The sequence below is a fragment of the Cricetulus griseus genome, chromosome X (genome assembly GCF_003668045.3).
Source record: "Cricetulus griseus strain 17A/GY chromosome X, alternate assembly CriGri-PICRH-1.0, whole genome shotgun sequence".
NCBI lineage: Eukaryota > Metazoa > Chordata > Mammalia > Rodentia > Cricetidae > Cricetulus > Cricetulus griseus.
The window spans coordinates 39257041-39272618 of record NC_048604.1 but is presented as its reverse complement, the minus strand read 5'-3'; the positions used below and the strand labels follow the sequence as shown (position 1 = coordinate 39272618).

At 42.2% G+C, this 15578-nt stretch overlaps 1 protein-coding gene across 1 annotated transcript in view; it reads right to left on the bottom strand.

The window, feature by feature from the left end:
• The window catches only part of LOC100772869 (collagen alpha-6(IV) chain), a 166805-nt gene that overhangs the window by 6167 nt on the left and 145060 nt on the right, over nucleotides 1-15578 (bottom strand). Inside the window, exons 31-39 of the mRNA XM_035449710.1 lie at nucleotides 12748-12811; nucleotides 12008-12082; nucleotides 11447-11554; nucleotides 11246-11353; nucleotides 8683-8754; nucleotides 8235-8360; nucleotides 1909-2025; nucleotides 1412-1573; nucleotides 1166-1264 (exon numbers count right to left, since the gene is read on the bottom strand). Of these exons, the coding sequence (XP_035305601.1) occupies nucleotides 1166-1264; nucleotides 1412-1573; nucleotides 1909-2025; nucleotides 8235-8360; nucleotides 8683-8754; nucleotides 11246-11353; nucleotides 11447-11554; nucleotides 12008-12082; nucleotides 12748-12811 (931 nt within the window). The remainder of the gene's footprint in view (nucleotides 1-1165; nucleotides 1265-1411; nucleotides 1574-1908; nucleotides 2026-8234; nucleotides 8361-8682; nucleotides 8755-11245; nucleotides 11354-11446; nucleotides 11555-12007; nucleotides 12083-12747; nucleotides 12812-15578) is intronic.

The window sequence follows — 15578 nt, the reverse complement described above, 5'->3', positions numbered from 1 at the left end:
TGTTTAGCTGAAACTATTGAAGCATCGGAAGTATCAGAAGGAGATAGACATTGAAGGAACTGAAGGGCAAGAGAGAATCAGGAAACATATACAGTACCGATGGGAATGTAAACTAGCACAGGCACTGTGGAAATCAATATTGGAGCTCCTCAGAAAAGTAGAATTGCCAGCTGTACAAGTCCCAGTAATATACTCCCAGGACTCCCAAGTCAGCATACCACAGAGATATCTGCACATCCGTGGTTATCCCTGTAGTATTCACAATAGCCAAGGTTTGGAACCAGTCTAAGTATCCACTAACAGATGAATGGACAAAGAAAATATGGCACATATACATGAAAGGATTTTCTTTAGTCATAAAGAAAAGAGAAGTATGTCATTTACAAGCAAATGGATAGCACTGGATAGCAAACAGCATGTTATGTGAGATATATACAAAATACATATATATGACATAAACAGAAGATGGGACAACCAGGGAGAAGGGAACTAGTAAGAAGGAGAGAAGGTGGCAAAATAAAGGTAATTGGGAGACTATTTGAGAGTCCAGTGAGCAGTAAAGGGGACAGACTGGCATGAGGATGAAAAGGGAGGTGTCGCACTTGATTTTATGGGCTATAGTTAGTTCATTTCTATGCCATGAATAGAATCATTTGTTTTTCACTGGCAACTGTATGTGAAAAAAATGGTTGTTGTTTGGGGAGGAAAGGTGCTATATGAGAAATGCTAATGGCTTGGACCTCGATGTAGCAGCCGACTTGGTGCAAAGTGAGCAAGTGCAAGGCCTGTTAGGGGTTACAGCCCTCAGGGGCTGCTGATGGACCATTGAATGCCTAGGTTGGGATTTGGCTTGAGGATAGAATGTTGCTTCTTTCCTGAGCTGAGAAAATGAGAGTAGTGGTTTAGATGCGATGCAGAGGTACTATAGACAGAGGTCAGTGGCAGGACCCAAGGCAGCCAAGCAGTGAGGACTTTCATTCCTGGGAGCAGATGGAGACAGAAGCATCTCCGAAGTAGAGAAACTACCTCCTGGGTTGGGGTGCATGATTCTCTAGTTGCTTTTGTGGTGTGATTGGACAGCATGGCTTCTAAAAGAACCTCAGCCTCATGCTTCCCCCCTTCCCTCCACAGCTCGGGCTTGACCCAGAACTTGCCCTGCACTCACCTCTTGGCCCCGCCTTCCCCTTCATCCCAGGAAATCCCGGGTCTCCTGGTGGCCCGACCTTGCCAGGAGTCCCCATAAGGCCAGGCTCCCCTTTTATGCCTGGCAAGGGCCAAAGGAAAACAAGTCAGGTGTTGACATGGTGGTGCTGGAGGCTGGGCAGGAAGCACACTGTCCACAGGCCTGTTCAGGGCCACTGGACGGTGCAGTGGTGACTGATGTGTCTTGCAACAGGTGGAGCAGACTTACCTTTCAGCCCTAGATCACCAGAGAGGCCAGAGAAACCCGGAAGTCCTTGGTTTCCCTTGAGCCCTTGAAGGCCTGGAATTCCAGGGAAGCCAGGATCTCCAGAGTCGCCTTGGTCTGAGGATGGCCCAGGAGGACCTGGAGGTCCTGGAAGGCCTGGGCGGCCTAGGGATGAGATTGGAACCGTAATGAAGTGCAGGAAGATGGAACGCTGGGGAAGGCCTAGGGACTTGGGTAACCAAAGTCCATTCCTAGTTCAGGTGTTTTTGTTGCTGTCCTTGGAGTCTCTATGCCCTGGCTTTTGGAAACACCTCAGCAAAAGGCAGCCAGTTCTAGCCCCTGATATCTTAATAGAAGGGAATAAATTGTGGCCAAGCAGATCCATGCATATCCAGCAGCAGGGAAAGGACTGCATTATATAAAGCATGTATGCAAATATCAAAGTAGGTTGGCCAGTTCTATTTAGGGCTTCTTTTTTTTTTTTTTTTTTTTTTTTTTACCTCGTTCTCCATCTAGGCCTGGGCGCCCGGGGTCACCAGGCTGTCCTGCTATGACTGAGGGCAAGGAGATGCCTGGGGCTCCGGGGAGACCAGCAGGACCTTGGAGACCTGGCAAACCTGCAAAGAATAAATAAAATGGGGCTTGGTGGGCTTCCCATGTTTAGGAGAGGGCCTGGTGCACTCAGAAAATGGAAGCCATTAAGGTAGCTGCAAGACCAGCCTACACCAGCAGAGGGCTCTTCAGTCTTCATCCAGCGAACAGACAATGGTAAACAAGAAAGACTCAGACTCTTCCGTTCCCGCTGGAGCTTCACCTTCTCCGGACAGAGCTATGGAAATTTCTAGCTCCCCAATTTCACCGGTGATGGAAATATTTTAGGCTGTTTTTCTCCAAACCATAAATAAAAGAAGGCATGGCTGAGCAGCTGGAATGTAAGTTTCCCAAGTGTTGTTATTAAACACACTGGTCCATCAAACAAATTTTCCTAACAGCTGTCTGATGTTGTCCAAAAGTTACAGCTACTGTATGACTCAAGCCAGACCATCCGGAACAGTGGCAGCAAGACTACTATGGATCCCTCTGTGTGTCCTAGGTTTCTGGGCTATCTTCTGGCACTTCTAGGCAAACAATCAATCAAAACACCCCAGTCTTTTGTAGATACCATATTAGTGGGATGACTGCTTAGTTGCCTGTTGAACACATTTGCCTTGACCATATACCTGTTCCCCTTTGGCCAAAGTGAACAGTTATGTAATCGAGCATTTACAGAATCTTTTGCTCAGAATCACATACTACTTTACATGTTTTTGATTTGTGGAACAATTTCTACTATAAGTTAAAAACAAAATCTTTCATCAGATGACAAAATATTTATTTAATGCATGTGAAATGCACATATGGCAATCTTGATGGGGAACCCTGAAAACTACCTACACACATGTGGAAATTCCTGCTGTACAGTAACATGCAACAAATGTGTTAACTGGTGTAGTCTAATGGAGGGTCAAATGAGAAAATTCAGTGTAATCTGCTTGGTAAAATCTGTTGGTTGAGATTCTTTTTTTGTGTGTGAGAAGAAAAATCCAAAATATTATTACTCAATTTCCCATCTTCTAGCCACCTTTTAAAACTGATAAATCCATGTAAATGTGTAAAGAGAGATGATAGATTAGCCAAAGCAAGTGTTTGAAAATAGCTCATTAATGCACCGATTCACAAAGAAAACTGGAGATCAAAAGGTTGATTTTGAGAAGAGGCATTTGTTAAATTTTAAGTTTGTACAAGAAAAAAAAACAAACAAATGAGCACCAAAAAGCTACATGTTGCTACTGGCAGAATTGTCAATTGTATCATGGTGACTCTTTGAAGTACTTTTCTTTTTCATTGAGGTAAGGATCTGAAAAGAAAGATACAGAGTATGCTTTTTCCTGGAAACAGAACTTTATACATGTATACGTGCATATAGAAAATTTACTATTTTATGTCATCCCAAATTACGAAAAGCCAACAAGGAAAATACCATAAACCCGCATGCAATGGAGTAAGCGTGGGCAGCCTACAGATTCTAAGAGTTCTCCATGTCAGTTTTTTGAAGTCTTGCCTGCCCTTTATCTGCTTCTTGACGTTATAGTTATACTAATATATAATCAAATACTAAATAAAAATAAATATACTGCTGACCTAAAGCAGTGCCCAAATCTCATATTGTTAACAACTTATCGTTATGGTGTGTGTGTGTGTGTGTGTGTGTGTGTGTGTGTGTGTGTGTGTGTGTGTGTTTGGGATGATGTGTAACAGTGCATGAGTGGAGCTCAGAAGACAGCTCTGTGGAGTTGGGTCTCTCCTTCAACCTTAACTTTGGTTCCAGGGATGGAATTCAGGTTGTCAGGCTTGTAACTTAGGGGCCTTTACCCATGGAGCCGTCTTGTGAGCACTCATATGTTGTTTGATGAAAACTAAAATGTTCTAACTGAGGTGTTGCAAATGCAAAATGACTGTTTTGCTAACTGATTCCAATGCCAGAGAAACTCTAAATACATAAATGTAGGCTGTAAGAATTTAATGCAAATATGAAAACAACAGTATAATTGCAAATTGAGTAGCTAAAGGTATTGTGAGCACAGGGAATGAAGTGTTCTTAGGCTAAGTCTGTTTTACTTCCACTAGCAAATCACAGACACTTTCCTCTGGTGGGTACAATACATACTGCATTCTTTTTACAGTCCTTTGCTCTAGCAACTGAGCTATTGAAGGGAGCCTGTATTATTTTTAAACAAATTGTTTCAATAAGGAATAATCCAGGTATGATGAACACATCTGCACTCCATTGCCACACTAAGGAAAAACGAAGATGTAATTATCTTGCTAATTATGTGTGTAGCCTCCATAGATTCCACCCCCTCCTCTCAGAGTCAGCCATTCCCAAATTCTGTGCTTACTTCCTTCCTTTTCATCATAATTTGTTCATGAATATTTGCATCCCCAAACAGTATGTTGGTTGTTTTGCTTATTTTGAACATCTAATGACAGAACCACACCAAATATATTCCTTTGTGATATGCTGCTCCTCATAATTACGTTTCTATAATATATCCATCTTGATGTGTGTTGTTTACCGTAATTGTAATTATGATTTCATGTCAGCTGAAGTAAATGAATAATTTGATAACCAAACATTCACAGTCAAGATTTACAAACAGAAGAAGAAATGCCATATGCTTCCCTCTGGTCCTGTCTTCTCTGTGTCCTGGGAAAGAAGCCACAATTGCTCTGCAGGCTCAGACACTGCTTTGAGCCCTTCCTCTGCCTTTCCCAAAAGAACAAGTTGGTCCCAAGCAACAGAAAGATTAAACACAGAAACAACAGATGTCCCAATTCAAAGTGCAGCAGGAAATGAATTAATGTGTGAATATAGTTCCTGGAAACATATGTACACTATGTAAACCAAAAGCGTCGTGAGATCTAAGGCCCCAAATATATTACAGCTATCACTTCCCAAGTTGCATATAGTAGCATGTGCCCAGTGTTTCTGGAGCATCCGCGAGACACTGAGATATGTTCCTTGAGGCTCATTAGGCTACTGTTGATAGAGTTCTCAAAAAAATCTGTGAGGCAGTTCTGTGATGATATCCATTTGGCAGAAAGAAAAAAATACTACCAGATCATTTGGCATTGAGAGACAGGCATGTAACTTCACTACTCAGGATCATATAGCTCAGTGAAAAGGAGAACTGAAATGTGAACCTAGGTCATCCTCTTAGCCACCAGACCATACTGCATTCATTTCCTGCTTTACATAGAGTTGGGGACATTATGGGCCTCCAGAAGAATGGCGATTCATTTTTACTTTTTGAGAACTTTCCAAGAGGAACATCCAGAAAGACTTCAAGCAGTGTAGGGAGCTGAGATCAGGGTGGAATTTGATTTATTAAAATGTAACTGATCCTGATAGAGTGCAGACTGTGGACCTGGCCTCAAGAGGCCCTTATTCTCTCTCTTTTTTTCTTTTTCCTTTTTTTTTCTTTTTTTTTTTTAGGTTTTTCGAGACAGGGTGTCTCTGTGGCTTTATAGGCTGTCCTGGAACTAGCTCTTATAGACCAAGCTGGTCTTGAACTCACAAAGATTTGCCTGCCTCTGCCTCCAGAGAGCTGGGATTAAAGGCGTGTGCCACCAATGCCTGGCTGGCCCTTATTCTCTCAGTCATGGGTTTCTTCTGCCAGTTGGTGTCTCCCATCCTCATGGAGCACTAGGGAAATTGTAACTAAGATCACTCTGGCAGGTGGCTGGCATAAAGCACACACGTGGTGGTGGGGCTCCTCGGCTTTTGGTGGAAAGATTTATCATAACAGAATGGTGTCAGTGAGTGGGATGACCCCATGCCCCAAGGTTCCCAGAGAAAGAGGGAAACCTGCCGCCACAGCCTGCCCTATCGGGCCGCTGAGAGGCATCTGAGCAGCTTCCATATGCTCACACTGTCCCAGCGCTCTTGGGGTTTCTCTCGGCACTCCCGAGATGATAAAGACAGATCCAGATAAAGAAAAACCTCTAAAGGTTTACACTACGTTTATAAGTATATGTAGGCTTGTAAGAGAAAAAAAGTAACAGGAGGAAATAGAGTAGCCGGTTGTGGTGGCACACGCTGGTAGGATTTGCTGAAGGAAGCAGAGGCAGGTTGATTTCCACAGAGAAACCCTGTCTCGGGGAAAAAAAAGAAAGTAAAAAAAAGTAATAAAAAAGCCCCATAAAGATGGAAAATACACAGAAAATCTGGATACTATTTTCCATATTGCTGTCTTTAAATTGTTTGATTGCCACGGAAAGACTTACTGCTGCTAAAATACATTTGATTATAAATGCTGCTAAATTAATCCTACTTACACATTTTAAAATTCTTTGACTTCAAAATTTAAGTCTAAGGACAGAATACTTGGAAAAAGAACTTCTGCTTGTGTTTCCACAGAAAATAAAAAGCTATGGATTCCTTCCAGATTAATATGGTTTGATCAAGCAAGACCCCCGGAAGCAGTGACCTAACTGATCCTACATTCAAAACAGCTGAGATGATACAGCCTTACAGACCACAAAACAAGGACTTGGTCAGATTTCTATGTTTTATCATGATCCCCATGGTATATGAACATCGCCCCCAATCAGCAGGAAGCAGTTTAGAAGAAACGAAGCCCAAATCCCCAAATCTTTGTTTTCATTTAAATGGGGTTGGTTATAAATGATAATGAGCATAGTCAATCTCTTTTTAAAGAAAAAAAGGGGGGAATAGGATATAGGAATGAATACTTTGCATTGGTATGTATTTTCATTTATTGATACTACTTTAAGGTCAATTGTGTGATATATGTATATGTCGCCTTTTGTTTAGGTATTGTGCTTATACAGATCTTTTAAAATGATATGCATAATTAAATACAGGTTATAGTCACCTCTAATAGTCAGAACTTATAATTAGGTTAGTTAGGTTTTCTAGATATACAGAGATGTATTTGAGATGGATAGGTATTCTTCAAACCTTTCAAAGACCTACAGAAATATGGCATTTAAATGGTTTAGGGTTTTTCTTGGCAGTGAGACACAACTGCTCCTGGCACACCAATTATGTCAGAAAGGAGGATGGGCATCAAAGAAACTCGTTATGGAGTTTGCTTTCAACATGGCAAGATTAGCCATTTGGGCAAGAAACTGCTCTTGCCTGGACTGTTTGTTGCTGTATGAACTGGACATGCAGTACCCACAAGAAAGTGAGTGCTAAACTTACAAAACAAGACAGTACTGAAGGGTTCCTGTTGAAATGGAGAAGAGTGCCAGACACACTGTTGCCTATGGGCTGAAGATGGATGCCCCAACGTTACAGAGGAACTTTGGCTGACTGTCCAGGTAATGAGATATCTCTGTGAATTCTAGAGTTTATATATTATCCTTCTGTGGTCTTTGATAGCATTGAAGACATAGTTATGGTTATAGTTTTCTTCAGTTATTATAAAAGATAAGTTATCTTTCTTTTTATTTAGACAGAAAAGAGGAGATGATGGGGTAAGTGCTTCTGTGTGTTTGTCTTACTGGATGATAAATAAAATACTATTTGGCCAATGAGGCATCAAGTTAGACAGGACTAGGAGTCAAAGAGGATTCTGGGAAATGTAGTAGAGAAGTGGTGATCCAGGCCAGAAGTGACATAGCAAGGAGACTCATATTGAAGCAAGGAGAAACAGGAAGTGTCTCCTTTTCCCCTTTGCCTCCTCCAGCTGCAGGATGTGAGCCACCAGCAAGAGAGGGCGCCAGCAGAAGGCATCCTCTATAAGATAAGTCTTATAAAATATATAGATTTATGATAATTAAGACTGAGCTAACAGATGAGAATCCAAGTCATTGGGCAAGCAGCATTTGAACCTAATACAAGTTTCTGTGTATTAATTTGGGCCCTAACTCGGGCGGGCGGCTGGCATAAAGCACACACGTGGCAGATATATCGTAACAAAGATCTCACTAAATGGACAAATTTTGCTCCTTAGAAGCATTTTCCTGGCTCTGTCCAATTGTGAAAAAAGAGCTTAATTGGAGAGAGCCAGGGGAAAACTGGAGGCTAGAGGGCACTTGGAAGAGTGCTCTCTGGCATTCCTTACTGGAAACACATAGGAATAATAGTCTACCATCCTTTTCTTAGCAGTCATTGTTAAGGGCTCTTAGACTCTCAAAGATGGAAAGCCAATCATAATTCAAGCCTGTGAAACTTGTGGCCCTGATCAATCCCAAATCCTACTCCCCAGCCAAGGCCTCATTCAGTTTCTGCGAGGTCTGACTTGGACTCACTTACCTCGGTCACCTTTTTGTCCCCTTGAACCTTGTTTTCCTGGATCTCCGATGACAATTCCTGACATTCCCTTTTCCCCTTTGGGACCAGGCATACCAGCAGACCCGGGAACACCAGTGATACTGGCTCCTAGGAAGAAATGCAGAGGGAGGGGACAGAGATCAGGGGGAGACAGTCCTCAGGCATTGACTCTCCTATGGCCTGGAAGAAAAGCTCAGAGGGAGACAGCCCTCAGACATTGACTCCCCTGTGGCCTGGAAGAAAAGCTCATTCCCACAGAAAGACAAAACCTCCTCTTTTCCCCTCATATTTAGACCCTCCAATTGAAGACTGGTAAGGAGATGAGTCCAAGGATATGGGATATGCTATAGTCGAGAACACATGGCTGAATTCTTTCTGGCTTCTGGAAGAGCTTTATGTCCTTAAACTTGACCTTCAGGGCTTTGCTTACCTGGAGTTCCATGGGTACCCTTGGTGCCTGGAAGTCCATTCAGTCCATGTAAACCAGGAGGTCCAGAGAACCCTGAGGAGAGGAAACATCAGAAATGGCTCTTTATTGAGACATTACTCAATTCCCCAGTACCCTAGAGAAGATTAGCCAGTTTCAAACATATACCCTGCACCTTGGGTTCTCATGATTCTTATAAGGGCCACTGCAACTTTAAGAGTAAGATGGCAGTTAATTAGCTGTTAAGGTTTAGATCTAAAATGTCTCCCAAAGGCCCAAGTGTTGAAGGCTTTTTTCCCTAGTAAGAGTTGTTGTCGGACATTCCCCCATCAGAGTATATTCAGAGGTGTAGACTTTAGGAAATTATCAGACTACCATGATTCTGACTTTAGAAATGCATTAATTCAATGAGACTCAAAACTTATTGAGTTATTGAGTGGTAGAAGAACTTTATGAAGTGGGGACTAATTGGAGGAAGTAGCTACCTGGAGGCATGTCATGAATGGGGGTACTTTGTCCTGGCACTGCCTCTTACTGCTTCCTGTGTCTGCAACCCTATCATGGTATTCTTCCTTACCACATGTCCAGCTATAATGAAGCCATGTGACGACTGGGGATGAAAACCTCTAAAATCACAAGGCCAAATAAATAGGTTGGCCCACTTTTCTTATTTTTGTTTGTTTGAAATAGAGTCTCATGTTCCCCAGGATGCTTATAACTCTCTATGTAGCTGGGTGTGACCTTCAACTTCTCATCCTCCTGTATCCACATCTAGACTGCAGAGATTATAGGTGTGTATCATCACTCTGGTTTATGCAGTGCTGGGGACTGAAGCTAGGGCTTTGTATATGTTGGACAAGAACTCTACCAACTGAGCCACACCTCCCCCAATAGCAGGTGTTTTTAATAGAACAAGAAACTGGTTCTAGAAAATTAAAGCAAGGAAAGACAACATATGCTTGGGCAATAACTTTTCTACTTGGCTTCATGTAGTGGTTACATTTCTCATTTCTTTGATCAGATACTTGATGTAAGTAGCTTAAAAAGAGAAAAGGCTTCTTTTGGCTTGTAATTTGAGGGTACCATCTATCTATCATTCTGAGGAAAATATGGCAGCAGAAAGTTGAGGCAAGTGGTTACATTGTATCCATAGTCATGAAGTAGATGGTAATAAATGCTGGTTCTCAGCTCACTTTCTCCTATTTTATTCAGTCCTGGACTCCAGCCAATGGACTGGTACTTCCTATAGTTAAGATGGGTCTATTCACCTCAGTTAACCCAATCTAGATAATTCCTCATAGGCATTCCCGGAGGCTAACCAAATCTACATTGTCCCTTAGAATGTGTCCCCAAAGCTTGTCACCTAGGTGATTCCAGACCTTGTCAGGTTAACAATATTAACCATTTCACTTGAACATAGTTTTAATGTGTTCCTGAAGGTCTCTGTTGTGATATGACAAGAGTTGGTGGGATCTTTGAGAGGTGAGGTTTAGTGAAAGTTGATTTTATCTCTGAGACTTGCCACAAAATGGACAAGGTAGTTCTCATGGACCTTGAGTTCTCATAATTGGGAATTGTTACATAAGAGTATGACTGGCTCTACACCTTTTGATGTGGAGTAATGCTGTAAAAATTTGTTACTCGTATTGGTTTAATAAAATGCTGATTGGCCAGTAGCCAGGCAGGAAGTGTGGGGGGTGCTACCAGACTAGAAGTCTGGGAAGAGGAAAGGCAGAGACTCAGTCACCAGCCAGACTCAGGAAGCAAGATGAGAATACCATACTAAGAAAAGGTACCAAGCCACATGGCTAAACATAGATAAGAATTATGTGTTAATTTAAGTTGTAAGGGTTTGTTATTAATAAGCCTGAGCAATAGGCCAAACAGTTTATAATTAATATAAGCTTCTGTGTGTTTATTTGGGACTGAACAGCTGCAGGATGGGGTGGGACAGAAACTTCCACCTACACACTTTGGCCTCTTACTGAGTTGAGTTGTGATCTCTCTCTCTCTCTCTCTCTCTCTCTCTCTCTCTCTCTCTCTCAATCTGCCATGATGTCATCCTCATGAGGTGATGTAGTTAGGGTATGGTCCTCCTTAAAGCCAGTGCCATAGCTCTTTGGTATTACTGCTTCAAAAACTATAAGCTGAATCTATTTTTCTCTAAGTAACCAACCACAGGGATTTCATTATAGTAATGGAAAACTAATGTGTCTTTCTTATTAATACTTTTCTTTGTAGCACTCATGTTCTTCTATTCACATTCATAATTGTTCACCTCTCTTCCCTTCTTCTTCATTTTTTTCCAATTAAATATTTATTTACTTTATGTGTATGAGAATTTTGCCTGCATGTATGTTTATAATCTACACAAGTGCCTGGTGCCCATGGAGTTTAGAGCCATATCTTTAGCCCATTCTACATTCTTCTTTCTCATTAATCCTCATGTAACATCTCACTCTAAGCATGGCTTAGGCCTAGCTGCTATATTCCAAGATAAAGTAGTTACCATGTCTTGTTGAGGAAAAGACACTTCCTCCCAGTTCCTCCTCACAAACACACATACCTTTAGGTCCTATTAAGCCAGAGGGTCCAGGGCGGCCTATTGACCCCAGATGGCCTGGGGAGCCTGGGAGGCCTAGGTCTCCTCTCATGCCTGAAATCCCTTGAAGTCCTAGATGTGAAATCAAGGAAGACATTCAGAATAGGGTATGGCTTGAAGCTAATTCGAATTTCTTCAGAATAAAGTTGTCAAGTAGCACAGTACCTGGGGAGCCAGGAAGACCAGGATCTCCTGCAATACCAACTTTTCCATCATCACCTTTGTTCCCTGGGTAACCTCTGTCACCAACTAGCCCATCTTTTCCTTTTACACCTATAAGGTCAAAAAATTGCTGGATGATTAGTCCGCATTTCTGGAATTGTGGTCCTCCATGGGAAAACATGGGTAGGAAGGTGAAAGCATTTTGAGATGTTGAGAGAACTTGATTCAACGAAGAAACTCTGGGAAAGATTATGGTAGTTGTTTTTGTATTTGGAAGCTGTTCTCAACTGAGATGCAAGTAGACTTTTTTCTGAGTGCCTTCCAGAAGCACCAATGATGGACTGAGATGTCTGTGCATTGAAGTTTAGATGAAAATTTGTAAACCACGTTTCGGGGGTATACCAGGCTACAGGTCCTTATCAGTGTACAAATCAGTTTGCCTGGGAAAACTATAGGTATCCACTGAATGGACATTGAAGAACTTGGGGCTAGTCTCCACAATTGCTTCTAGTCCTTAAGTTCTGAAATATTTGTGAGGTATATGCAAAGATATCCCAGTCTTACCTTTAAAGCCCAGTTCACCAGGCTGTCCCTTGGGTCCTGGACTTCCAGGAATGCCAATTGTTTGGCCTTGATCTCCTGTAGGTATAAAACATAATTTTTCAAATGGTTAGGAAAACAATTGTTCATTCTTTTCACCAAAGTAATATTTTCAATCTTTTCCTCCTCAATTCAGATTCAATATGGCCAGAGGGGGTTCTTGACAAAACCACCCACTGGGTAAAAGGACCTGGGGTTCTTCCAAGCTACTGGCAGGAGATGTTCTCATACAGAGCACCGGTCCATTGGAAACACATCACTAGGCCCAGTACGTTTGAGAAGATGACTAATTGGGCTTGGAAACACAACCTGAATAATGATTCATGTAAAGGTGGGAACTGCTCCTGCCTAGGTGCTGTGCTCATCAGTGCAAGAGTTGCTCTGAGCTGAAGTTCTTTTACGCTGATGTTTTGAAGCAGATAGGTCAAAATAAAAAGCCAAAGGAATGTTTTGTTGGTGGTGGTGGTGGTGCTGTTTTGTTTTTATTTTTAACATGAAAGGGTTGTGAAGAGATTTTGGCAGGTGCCACTGCTGTTTGCATTGTCTTTGAAGAACAAGAGATGCAGAGGGTATTTGGCCAAATGGGAAATACAAACCAAATTCATTTTCCCTCTAAACACAGCTCTGCCCAACCCCTGAGTGATGGATTGATAGAATACCACCTTGGTCTAGGCAAACATATTAAAAGAGAAAATGTTCCCTACCTTTTATACCTGGGATACCAGTTGCTCCCAGGGAACCAGAAGTTCCAATGCGACCTTGAGAACCCTTCAAGGCAAAATAGAAATCATTATTTTTATCTAGAGCTCAGAGATGCTCACCATCTTTCTTCTTTCTCCTAACCCCTAGCCATCACCTGAGAGATGCTGATTGCATACTTTGTGTTAGGTGGAACAAGAGATATATAGATGGGAAGGGGATGAGCCAGGGACCAACATGCATACTTAGGGTTTGCAGAGGAGAAGATTCCATCTGCAGATTATTCCTAGTCATGTCATTTGTAACCTATCAGAATTGAAATCTCGGTGAGTCAATGTATGGCTTCATTAATTATTATTTTTTAAAAGATTTACTTATTTATTATGTACAGTGTTCTGCCTGTCTGCATGCCTGCAGGCCAGAAGAGGGCACCAGTTCCTATTACAGATGGTTGTGAGCTACCATGTGGTTGCTGGGAATTGAACTCAGGACCTCTGGAAGAGCAGTCAGTACTCTTAACCTCTGAGCCATCTCTCCAGCTCTGCTTCATTAATTATTAAGTCTCAGGAAACATAAGTCATGAACCCTAAGCCAGGCGTTCAATCTGCTCTGCAGGTATTTAGCTACCACCACTTTGGCCAAAGGTATAGAGTCATATCATATAATCATCGCTTTGGCCAAGTGTGAGGGTGCATGCGTATAATCTCAGCACTCAGGAAACAGGCAGGAACTTCACAAGTTCCAGACCAGCTTAGTGAGACTCCGTCTCAAAGCTGGAAAGAAAAACCAATCAAAAACAGTATTCTTGCTTTTCTAAACAGGGCTAAACCTCTGCTGCAGGCTACACAATGAACATGAAGTTGTCTTGTTGCCAGGTAGCAGGCTGTAACTGTGCAGGTGCATTTAGATGAGTAGCTTCCATATTCACAGGAAAAGCCACCAGCACTCACTGGCAGCTTTCTGAAACACTCTGCATCTGGGGAGTGCTTATGTCAGCTGACTTTAGTTGTTCTCGTGGTATCTAGTATGGTCTGAGGTATTTGGAGATATACCCAGTTAAAATGCATGCCAGTTAGTGCATTGCACAGGACACTGGGTAAAGAGCTGGATCACTGGGTTAATTGGACCACTATCTTCAATGGTACCCTCACCATTCTGCCTGTTTCCTGGCCTGGCTTCATATAGCACACTGCTCTTGATATGGATGTTCCTAATGTGAGTCTCTGCTTATGCCAGGACCCCTTCCTCCCCAAATGCATCCCTACTTTGTTTCTATCCCTCCCCTTCTGTGAGTTGTCAGAACTTTAAGTCTAGAATGATTTCTTTGGAGAATGTTTGAGCCATGTCAGTGTATCCTCCCTACCAGATGGACTAATGATTTTGAAAGACAAGAATTTTCTTGCAGGGAGTACAGGTGTTCTGCGCCGAATTCATTTGATCAGACTACTACTTATGTAGAACATTCCATATGTCTGACACATTGTTAAGTTCTTTGCATGTCTCATCTCATTTAATCTTCACTATTGTCTGAAAGAAGTTTGGGTATTAGTCTGCTCTTTTTAATGAATGAAGAAATAAGGCTCAGTGAACTTAATTAAGCAACATACACAAGATCACAGAGCAAATGAGTGATGGAGCCTGCTGACATTCAAATTCAAGTCCATCTGTCAAACCCACTCTAGTTTACTCTGTCTTATTTATGTTTTTAAGTGTGTCTGTAAGACAGAGATAGGGAAAGGGAGAGGGAGAGAGAGGGGATAGAGACAAAGAGAGAGGGGGGGGAAGAATACTGTGAGAATACTGCTTCCATGTGTGCAGGTGTCCATGGAGGTCAAAGAATGTTTTGGATCCCCTGGAACTGTAGTTCATAGGTAGTTGTGAGCCACCCAAATAAAACAGCAAGCACTTTGAACTGCTGAGCCATCTCTGCAGCCCCTCACCTGCCTTTTAAAAGCCCAGATAATCTAGACTTGAGCCTTTGTTAGTTGTCCTCTGAGGTATGTCAAACACCTTCCCACTAAACCATCAAGAAATCTCTGAATGCTACACTTAGAGATGTAGCCTAGCAGTAGAGCACTTGCCCTAAGTTTAATACTGAGTAAAATCCAAACCCTACACTTATTTCTAGTTGTGGTGTGGTGGTGCTTACCTGTAATCCCAACATTTGCAAAGGTGAGGCAAGAGTATTATGGGTTCAAGGCCTCCCTTAACAACATAGCAAGACCAAGCCTTAGCACTCTTCCTCCACAATCTGTGATTTTTAAAATATTTATTTATTATGTATACAGTATTTGCTTGCATATATCTCTTCAGGCCAGAGGAGAGCACTAGATCTCATTACAGATGGTTGTAAGCCACCATGTGGTTGCTGGGAATTGAACTCAGAACCTCTGGAAGAGCAGGCAGTGCTCTTAACCTCTGAGCCATCTCTCCAGTCCTCTGATTTTTTTTAACAATATGTCCAGCTTAATATTGGCTGTAGGGTGCTGACACTGGGCTGCAAATAGAAAGGCTTGTAAGGCTATTCTTCTTCAGTCCAAGAAATCTCACTGAGCAAGTGAGATTCTCTGAAGAACCAACTAGGAGCAGTTCGATATGAGCAATGAAAAGGGCCTTGCCAGCTCAGCAGCATCTCAGCAATGCATGATGAGATAGTGCCTTAAGAACAGGCAGGTGTTGGTGTTGGAGACTGCAAAGTAGGCAGGAAGCCTTGTCACATGGGGCCAATAATGGGAGTAAAGACACAGAGGAGAGGATGCTGAGGAAAAGGGTGGGAAGATCTCTCTCTCTCTCTCTCTCTCTCTCTCTCTCTCTCTCTCTCTCTCTCTCTCTCTCT